The 10,694-nt window shown below is 38.2% G+C and overlaps 1 protein-coding gene across 1 annotated transcript; it reads left to right on the top strand.

Annotated features, from left to right (window-relative positions):
* The first annotated feature begins 5,645 nt into the window (after window positions 1-5,645).
* LOC148139935 (interleukin-8-like) lies at window positions 5,646-9,495 on the top strand. Its single transcript, XM_087980117.1, has 4 exons — window positions 5,646-5,801; window positions 7,506-7,641; window positions 7,769-7,852; window positions 8,710-9,495. Exons 1-4 carry the CDS (start codon window positions 5,663-5,665, stop codon window positions 8,732-8,734), a joined length of 384 nt encoding a protein of 127 aa, XP_087836243.1. The 5' UTR covers window positions 5,646-5,662; the 3' UTR covers window positions 8,735-9,495.
* Window positions 9,496-10,694: the final 1,199 nt, after the last annotated feature.

The raw sequence follows: 10,694 nt of genomic DNA, 5'->3' as shown, positions 1-10,694 counted from the left end.
TAGCAAGTTTTAATTAGGTGGGACAACAACTGCATAACCAACCTTCTCATATGTGTTTGCATATTAAATTCATTAATGAGGCTGGAAGCCTCAGAGCTTACCTGCTGCACAGGTTTAATTCTGGTGGCAACAACTTTGGAGAAAACTTATGGACTGACCTCTTTCAGACACTCTCAAGCTCTTCCACCTTTTGGATCCTAACTTTCCATTCAAATCCCTCTCTACCCTAATCATACATTCTTCCCCCATCCCAGATGATGGTTACACCCCTCCTCTTGACAGCAGAGCCCATCAGTGATTGTCTACTCTTTCTGGAGCTCACTTTCCCCTTCACTCCCTCCCCTCCTCTAAACAGAGTCTCACCAATGGGATTGTATTATTTCATGTCAGGCCTGAGACATAACTCATCCTGGCATTGAATCCCATCCACAGAAATGGAATCATTGTGGGAATAGCAATGGAACCCCTCCTTCAGAGCAATCTTTCCAAATGGAAGCTTTAGCTATTAATCAGGTTGACTCCTGGGCTGAGAACATGCCACTGACTAAAGACACAGATATGAAGTTCAGCGTTAGGAGGGAAAGATAAATTTCTAAGTTTCAGATTCCTTTTGAAACCTCCTACACCTGACATGTTTCAATGTTGAAATCAAGTTGTTGACAATTCTGAACAATTAGTTAGAAAATATTAAATAAAATCAACAAAATAAAGCTTAAAAATCACTATAAAGCAAAATTGAAGTAGAAAAAAGAAATGAATAATGAATAATAGTATAAATATTTTAAAAATAGATTAATCACTGTGGTAAAATTACTTTGTCACAGGCACTCAGTTCAGTGACAGTTAAAAGACCCATTTTTAGGGTGCAGTCAGGAGTGGTGGACATTGGAATGTATCTAAAGGAGTACACAACCACTTGGCAAGTCAGGAGATGCCTGTACAATATTGCTGAATGAATTAGACATACATTTGATCAAATAGAACAGAGAATGTTAGAAAGGCTTGGCAGATCCAATAGATTCAGGCTGACGTTCATTCTTTTGATCTGAGGACAGACAGGAAAGTAACAGTGTGCCCACAAACATCCTCAGGAGAGGCAGATTGTCAGTGACCATGAGGTAACTGCTCAGTTAAAGTGACGTCTATCTTTCTGCAGCAGAAGTGCATTTGGCCCATAATCCATCGTCGAAGCTGTGAAACTATCGTGGGTCCTAAGCTGTCCTCCCCCCTCTAGCCTGTTCGGTCTGGATTCAAGTCTCATTCACCCTGGAGCTGTGTTTTTCATTCCTGATCAGGATGATATTATAGAATGATATGTGTTGCCTGTGCAGCCATCTATATCTTCTCCGTTTGTGGATTCTGTAGGGTCTGTGGTCTTGTACGTGGGAGGGTATCTACCTTATGGTCTAATGAGAAGTGTCTTGTAAAGTAAATATACTGCATTTTTCTTGCTTCTCTGCAAATGAGTATGAGTATAGTCTACAGTACTACAATGATTGTTGGGAGGATCTGGCTTTAGGTCTGTCTTCCAGAAGATCCTATTTTTCTCTTTCCCGTAGTCCCCATGACATCACTGCAGTGGGTGGTTCTTGTTGCACCCAGTGAAGTGTTAACCTTCTCAGACCTGGGTTTAACAATATTGACGTGGGTTTTTCATTTTATCTCTGGATAACACCCTTTCAGGCAGTGGGTTTGTGAGTCCCAATATCCTTTAAGTGCTAATTCTTCTCAACTCTCTTCTTTGCCTTAAATTTATGACTCCTCTACGAATGGAAAAAATACCTTCCTATGCATCATATCCATGCCCCTTCTAATACTGTAAGCTTCTACCTCTCAACATTGGCTCTTCCAAGGAAAGCAGGCCTCGTCATTTCAATCTTTTTTTCACACTGCAGATCATCCAGCCCATGGAGTATCCTGAGTTGTCCAAACAAGTTTTATTAAGAAATGGTAGGATTTGGATATGTGTCAAGATTAGAGTGGTGCTGGAAAAGCACAGCAGGTCAGGCAGCATCCGAGGAGCAGGAAAATCGACATTTCAAGCATAAGCCCTTCAACAGGACTCTGGCTGTGGATATGTGTTTATCATTCAGATGGACAGCTGGCAACCCTTCACAGTCCTGGTCACACAAGTATCTCTGTACCACCACTCTCCTATCTCCCCATCACACCCCCCAACCCCTCACTACGCTACGATCTTTTCAGTATTCCATCTCTCAACCGGTCTCACAGAAACCCCATCCAGCTGTACACTCACACTCATAGCCAACCAATCTCACAGCGTCTCCTTCCTTCCATGTCAATGTTCCATGTCAATATTTTAGTTTGCTCAGGATTGGTCAGTCTGGTTCATGGGCAGTAAGCAACATGGCATTTGTATCACAAAAAGACACAAAAGGGTTGGCATGGTTGCTTACTGGTTAGCACTGCTGTCTCACAGTACCAGGGATCTGGGTTCAATTCCAGCCTTGCGTAACTTTCTATGTGGAGATTGCACATTCTACCTGTGTGTGTGCATTCCTCCCACAGTCCAAAGATGCGCAGGTTAGATAGATTGGTCATGGTGTTCAGGGATGTGCAGGCTAGTTAGGTTAGCCATGGGCACTGTAGGGGGTTTGGTATGGACTTGATGGGCAGAATGGCTTGCTTCCACATTGTAGCAATTCAATGAAAAGGTCAAGGAAACTTATGCATTACAATGTTTTATCATTGATCTTTTGGAAATAGGCTCTGTGTGAGCTTAGTCACGAAAAGACTTTCCTCACAGTTAAATTATGGAGCATTCGGTGGAAGTTTCAGGTTATTGTGTAACAAACATTGGTGTTGAGATGTTTAGCAATTTAATCATGTTTGTTGAAATTGGTCTTTTGTCAATCAGATCGCTGCATTCAATATGACACATAAATGATTCAAAACCAAAATGATTCAAAGGTTCAAAAAAATTTAACTTTTAACCTATTAGGCACTAAAAGTTGGATTAAATAAGTGTCGTTAAATATCTGGTTAAATGTTGATAAAATATGTTTGGAATTATTCGTAACATGATTCTATCATCATTTATGCCATTTGTGTTTACCATTTGAGAGTTAAGCAGTAGCTGCATTGATGTTTCAGAATTTTGCCTTTACTTCATTTCAATAATGTTAGCAATACGTGTAACTTCAGATCTCATTGTTCATTAATGTCTTGCCAATATCCATGACACTCACTTGCAGGTCATTCAACTACTCAAGCAAATTTATTAGCTCCTATTTCACCTGTAACAAGTTGTGAATGAGATCTGTTAGTTTTTGGGGATATCGATTGGGTTGGGATATCTGGTTGGTGTGGACTTGTTGGACTGAAGGGTCTGTTTCCATGCTGTACATCTCTATGACTATGACTCTGTAATGGAATAGGAATTTTCACATCATTTATCAAGTTGTTAAGAAACAGGAGTTTACGTATGATGCATTTATTACTTAGACAGAAAAAGTATGTGATCCAGGACAGTTGAAGATGGTTCAATGATACCAGAGAAAGAATAGGCATTAAGTACACAGCAGCCAAGAGAGTGATGCTGGAAAAGCACAGCAGGTCAGGAAACATCCAAGAAGCAGGAGCATTGACGTTTCGGGCAAAAACCCTTCATCAGGAATGATTAGGTACACAGCAAGCCCATCTTAACAATGTTGTGAAGCAGTATCTTGCTTTCTAGCTGAAATGTTAGGGACCTCTTTCCTGGATCTTCACTCAATCTTTGCTGGTCCATCTTCCAACTGAAGAGGACAGCTCCCTGACAAGGACAAATCTCTCACAAGAACTGCCTGATAATTAATGACCTTTGTTGATAATCTTTATTTCTAGAAGCTAGTGGTTTATATTATGCCAATACACAGTGTCATAGTGTATTTGAGGGATTTGAATCCTTCTAGCCAATGAACACAAAACAACTACTTACAGGAGGATAATCGTTTCCCCCTTGTCTTCCTTCATCAAAAGGTATGTTTTTATCAGTTTTTAGAAACAGAACCTTTATTTTCCAAAACACTACATTGGGAATAGGATACAAATGAAGTCAGATCATTCTTTGATGTCAATGCAAAGAAACACAGTGACCTCGTGATCCTTGCGATCTTGGCTGTAACTTCGTTTTGCCCTTGTTTATTAGGAAGTGTTTATGTCTGGGAAAAGCAGATACCTTCTGTAATTGCAGTTATAGGAGATTCTGTGCTAGGTGGGAAATACAAGAAAGAAAAATCAACTTTAAAAGGACACAATTTCCAACAACATCCAAAGGAGTGGGAATATTGGACAGAAAGGAGTTGACTGGCTTACTATGTTCACACATTTTTTCCTACTTTTACCTTGTATCTATTTATTATCTAGTTTTACCTACTATCTATTAATTGTCTACTTTTTTCTGAAAATCTCTTGCACTACACAAGCCTTTGAAGGAGACAACACAAATACTTTACATATTTCACTATAAGATTTATATCTTATTGGGTTGGGATCTTTTGCGGGGAGCAGAGTGCCACTGCCAGGGCTGAAGGTTGAGCTCATTGATCCTGCTTGAAGAGGTGGCAGGAGCCAGGATTGCACTTTGCTGGTGCCAGCCCTCCAGGTGACTTCTGCTGGCATTGCTACCCTTTAACTAGGACACCCAATCAGAGGCGATTGTATCTGTAAAATGAATGTACATCAATGGCAGAGTGCCCTCAAATGGAGGTCTCAGGCCACTAGGGCCTACCTGCCTGGTTTTGTTGGTAGGAGTCACTGACAACAGGCAGCGCTGAGGACATGGAAAATGGCAGCTGCCCTCAGGAGGGATGGCTTCTCATTGGGTCACTGAATTCTCAAAAACAGTTGGCACTCACCTCTGCACTAACCACCAGGATCTCGCTTGCCGATTTCCTCAAGCAGCTATAGGCCCATGCTGCTGGGAAAATGGCAGCATAGGAATGGAGAGGCCCTTAAGTAGCTCAATAGGAATTCTGGCAGGCAGCTTGTCTGCCACTTTTCCCATTATTGATCTCTCCTAAAAATATCCACATCATTTTCCTCACTTTATTGGTTCCCAAGCAACTGGCAATGCCCTCAAAAGTTCTATTATCGAGTCTACTATTTTAGTGGACTTTTGGAGGAATATCATATCAATACATTCAGCTTTCATCTACTGATTTCATTCACAAAAATACTTTGGTGTAAATCTTTGGAATTATCAGTGTTTACATTCTGTGGAAACCAATGGTATTATTTAGATACAAACATATGTCAGGAATACAATAACAAATACACATTTGCTTTAAACATATCCTCACTGGATTACAACATTAATACTTATATCATACTGCCAGTCTTTCCATCACAGTTTTTAAGAAGATTTTTCACAACAATTTACAGCTACTTTAGCTAATTATGTGTAAAACAAAAACCAAAGTTTAAAAAACTAAATGCTTTAGGAAATAGATTTCTTCTGTATACATTTTTGAAGCAATCCATTTGAACCATGTTTTTCCCTAAAGTTTACACATAATATAGTTTACATGTGTGGAATGGTTTTGTGCCTATCAAACTCGTGGAAAGTTTGTATTTCACAACACGGGGAAATTCCTGGGAAGTTACATCATTTCATGTAATTGAATGACTGAATTCTGGTTATAAGTAGAGACACCAGGCAATGGGGGAGCTAGATACAACAGCAGCAGAGCGCAGCAACAAGAACAATATTAAGACCATCATACAAGAAAAGACAATGAACAGCAAAGTTACTCTTGCCGTCTTGACTCTCTTCGTACTTTATGTGGTTTCTACAGAAGGTAACAAACACCCTGACTTAAAGCATTTATAAAGTAGTAATATTTTATAGAGCACATTTTGTATAAATAATTGACTTTGATGTCTGAATTAGAAAGTTGCTATGATACTGAAATATGCTTGTGTGCAATCTGTAGTTTTAAATGATCAAACTTGTAACATATTTAAAATGGGAGATTGGCAATATTAGATTGAATTGACACTTATACAAATTGCATAAGTTCACAGGTGATTGCAAATAATACTAGATAAGACTTACACTTGAAGTAATAGATGTTTTAGGAGCAATAATTTGTTCAATGTAAACTGGATAAGCTATTTCTAGGGAATCGTTCGGCAGTTTGTAACTTGAGAAACATGTTCAAAAGTGTTCAAAAACAGCCTCGTGTTTTTGTTGCTGAGATACTAAGTCACAGTAGCACCTTTGATGAAGCACCATCACTATACAGAAAGCCTTTCAAGTGAACTGATAAGGTGCAATATATTTTGTACTGTCAAAATTTATTAAAATTATAATTAAAATTGGAACCTTTTTCTTTATTATATTGAGGTAATACTATTCAGTATGAAACCATTAGGGTGGCACACCTTTAGACATATCAATTGGCAGCTCTTTTGACCTGGACAGTGAATAAAGGACAGTGTAGGAACTGACCCCAACACCAATGTACTCAAGGATCAAAACAGAAGGCAATACATTGAAGGGTATTATTAACAATGGATGTTTCACAAGGCAGGAATGAAAACACACCTCCTTTAAGGAGAATCTTTCTCCCCAGGCTAGACAGCTGCTCACATTTCAGAGACATATATGCCAAAGCAAAGTAATCCCAATTAATAGATAAGAAGGGTCAAGCTTGATTGTTATTTTGTTATTTACCCAATGAAGTTTAGTTGAGGACAATGTGATTACTCTGCATGCTTACTAATTTCGAATAGAACAGTTACCTAGTTGTATTTTGCTTTGATTCACCAAACCGTTAATCGGACTAACTCCTGGACAACTGAAAGGAAACATTTGTGAGGATCACAATAGCCAATTTATACAGATATCTGAATGACAAGTATTGAAACTTAACTTTTTACTGCGAGGATCCCATTAACCTGACAGAATTTCTAATACAGAGCTGAAATTTGCAAAATAAGTGAAGAAATAAAATATTAGGCAATCGAATTTTTAATTTTCCTGCAGGTAAACATTACAAATATTAAAGACTTCCAGGTCATGTGTACTTTATGCCTTGTAGTGCATTTTCATTTCCTCTTTCCAGAACACCAGCTCTCCTCCCCTTTTCAAATTCGCCTAAAAAGAGTACAAAAAGTTTCAGTTTACTATCTTGGCTGAATTTCTTCATTAGTCTACTGATGTGTCGCCATATATTGCACAGTCAAATCCTGATTTGGGGATCAAAGTTACCACCATCAAACCCAAAGGCAACAACCTCCATAAATGAGAGATTTACTCTCATTATTGTCCACACAACAACTTTATTCTTTGACTGTCACTTTGAATGATTAATGCTCAATGGTCCGAAAAATAAAGGCTAATAATTGGTTCACATCTATACTACCATGGAGAACTTTGAAATGTCAGTTTCTAGCAGTGAGTTATCACTTTGTCTAAGAATATCGCTATATCTATAAGGAAAATACATTAACAACTAAAGTTACGAATATTAATTTTCTGCATTCTGTTTTTCCCACAGCTGCATCTCTTAGACACGCAGCAGTGAGCTTGCGATGCCAATGCATTAAAACAAATTCCAAATTCATCCATCCAAACCACATGGAGAATATTGAAATCATTCCAAGTGGTCCACATTGTCCAACTGTTGAAATCATGTAAGTTTCAATAACATTGATTATAGATAAACCAGTTGTGTATGTACACAAATTTAAATGATTTTTATTCATTTTTGAATTGCAAGTAAATAACAGAACATTAAATAATTCTCTTCATTTCTTTCAGTGCAACCCTTAAAAGTGGTTCCCCAGTGTGTCTGAATCCTAATGCTGTTTGGGTGAAAATGATCATAGATATCATGACCAATAGGTAAGCTTTGAAATGCAGTTTGTGCGAAAGCAATACATCTACCTTAGCTCTCCAAAACGTAGCAATAAGCACAAAGGGAAGGAGAGGACTTAATATATGAGATAGATTTTTATCTTCACTGTCTGGACAGTAATCCAAAAATTCAAATTGAACCTACTATTAAAGAACCCATCTGATCATGGGAAATGAAAATCAGGCAGATTTTGTTGAAGAGCTAATAACTTCCTTCATCAGACACTGTCTAACTGGTAATGGTGAAAGTCTGTATTATTGATTTGACAAGTAATTGATAAAATTATAGTTTACAATTGCAAAAAAGAGATTAGAAAACTTGAAATGAACAAAATGCAGTGGTCAGAGAAAGCATATTGGACAAATAGAACATAGAACATAGAACATAGAAGAATACAGCGCAGTACAGGCCCTTGGGCCCTCGATGTTGCGCCGATCCAAGCCCACCTAAACTACACTAACCCACTGAAACCTTAGTTCAAACCATTCATTCTGTACAGTGGTGAGGGAGGGAAATTACAATGTAAACAGATTCCAGATTAAACCCCAATAAGGGCCTCCTCAGGTATTTCATCTGAACAGCAAGCCTTTTTTTTAATTGGCAATGTGCCTTAAACTGAAATTCAGCAGGTTACCTTCTGTGGTGTGATTGTAATTCTGATCCATTTCTCATACACCCATTCCCATTACAGTACTTTGTGTACAGTAGAAAACCGGCTTACATCCAATTTATGCTAATATTGTCAAAGTGCTTTGGTACCTTTATTTGCTTGATTTGAATATCTTTGGAATATGTTGCAGTATAATTGATTGTAATTTTGTATTTATTTCTGTATTTTGTATAGTTCCAAGAAGAATAAAGCTCACTGAGAGAAGCCCAAAGACTTGACTGCCAAGAATGTGACACATATTTATGCTGAGACACTGTTCAACTGCAGGAATTTGTTTAACCATCATGTTCAAGCCTGTTGTAGATCTCAGCAAGTGACTGTATGACTGATGAAAAACAGTGTATTTATAAATCATTTCAACGTGGAGTTAGTCTACCTAGCCAATCCTTGTTATATTTATTTAATTATTAACTTATTTAACAATTTTATTATTGAAGAATTGGATGTGGTACCTCAAAAGCTTGTGGAGATTCTTCAGTGCAGGGCTGAAATAATTCACAATGAAATGGAGTAGTGGTTGAAATAATAAGCAGCTACATAAACCGTTCATCCAGTGTGTTTTGCTAATGCCCTGTCAGGAATTCAGGACTTAGAGTCCTAAGAGTTCATTAATCTGTATCATAACGCCAAGAGATTAGAAAATCTGCTGTTAAATTGCTGGTCAGTTTAGATGCTGCAATTTTTATCCTGTTATCATATTGTCACATGCTACATGTTTACATAAGATTCAGTGGAAATGAAGTTTACAATTTTGACATGATATGTTGTCTGTATTGTAATGTTAAATCTTATTGTACTTTATTTAAATTGTCTTTTATTTATTTATGGTATCAATTTTCTATGTTTTTATATTTTTCCATGAAATAAAAACATGTGTACGTGAAAAAAAGACATTGTATTTTAATAGCAATTGTTAATTGATGAATATTTAAAATTAAATTAAATAATTTTATATACATATATCTTATTCATCAAATTTGTTGTCTCTACCCAAATCGTGGAGCAGGTCTGAAATGAGAATTCAACTGAATGTTAAGAGACACCATAGGCTCAAGCCCCTTCCAGAAACAGGAACATATTCTAGGCTGACACTTCATTGCACTGAGGGAGTGTTGTACTGACAGGGGGACCTTCCTTCTAATTTAGTATTAAACCAAGTGCATGTCTGCTCTCCCACATGGACATGCAAGGGTCCATGTCATGAATCAAAAATCTGGGGAATTCTCTGGTGCCCTGGCCAAATCCACACAAAACATCTAAAAAGATGACCTGGTCATTTATCGCACTGCTATTTGTCAGTTGTGTCAAATTATCCGCCACAATTTCCTACAATACACTATTGCTTCCCCACAGTCTGGAGCAATGTGCAAGAATGCCACAAAAAGGTTAATAGCCTTCTGCAATCTGCAAGGATAACAGCCACCTCACTCTCACTCTCACTGCCCTTGCATCCATCTCACAACAAAGATCATGGTCTACCATTCTTAATATCACAAATGGCATCTTTCCTTATGGGTTCTTGCCCGTCCTATTCCACCCAAACCATTAATTGTCCTTCCGTCTGCACTTGTGACTCATTTACACAGGACGCCTCATCACCTCTCCCGACTGATGAAAGACCAGCCTTCTGACTGCCTCCCTTGACAGTTCATTCCTGCCAAACATGACAAGCTACCTGTCGGTTTTGGGGACCCTCCACGAAATTCCCCAAAACCGACAATTAGCTGATTTTTAATAAACTGCATTTCTAAAGCACTTTTCATGATGACAGAACCACCTAAGATACTTTAGCCAATGAATTACTTTTGAAGTATTGTTCACATTGTAATGACCCTATAGAGGTTTATAAAACCATGAGGGGTATGGATAAGTTGAATAGCCAAGTTCATTTCCCTGGGTGGGGGAGTCCAAAACTAGAGGGCAAAGGTTTAAGGTGAGAAGGGAAAGATTTAGAACGGACCTAAGGAGCAAAGTTTTTTAATGCGAAGGGCTAAGCTTGCATGGAATGAGTTACCAGAGGAAGTGGTAGAGGTTGCTTACAATTGCAACATTTAAAAAGTGGGTAAATGAATAGGAAGGGTTTGGTGTGGGAAAGAAGGGTTTCACTTCATGGGGCATCGGCATCAACTTCAGAACAGGAGGGATTTGTACCAATGAGA

The sequence above is a fragment of the Chiloscyllium plagiosum genome, unplaced genomic scaffold (assembly GCF_037043375.1).
Source record: "Chiloscyllium plagiosum isolate Xiang-an unplaced genomic scaffold, Cpla_swu_hap1 HiC_scaffold_36, whole genome shotgun sequence".
Classification (NCBI taxonomy): domain Eukaryota; kingdom Metazoa; phylum Chordata; class Chondrichthyes; order Orectolobiformes; family Hemiscylliidae; genus Chiloscyllium; species Chiloscyllium plagiosum.
The sequence above is the reverse complement of the archived record's forward strand: the minus strand, read 5'-3'. Positions and strand labels throughout refer to the sequence as shown.

Coding starts and splice junctions, on each gene's coding strand:
- LOC148139935 (XM_087980117.1), top strand. CDS start 5,663: ATGGGGGAGCTAGATACAACAGCAGCAGAGCGCAGCAACAAGAACAAT. Junction 5,802..7,505: donor TTATGTGGTTTCTACAGAAG/GTAACAAACACC, acceptor TTTTTCCCACAG/CTGCATCTCTTAGACACGCA. Junction 7,853..8,709: donor ATAGATATCATGACCAATAG/GTAAGCTTTGAA, acceptor TATTTTGTATAG/TTCCAAGAAGAATAAAGCTC.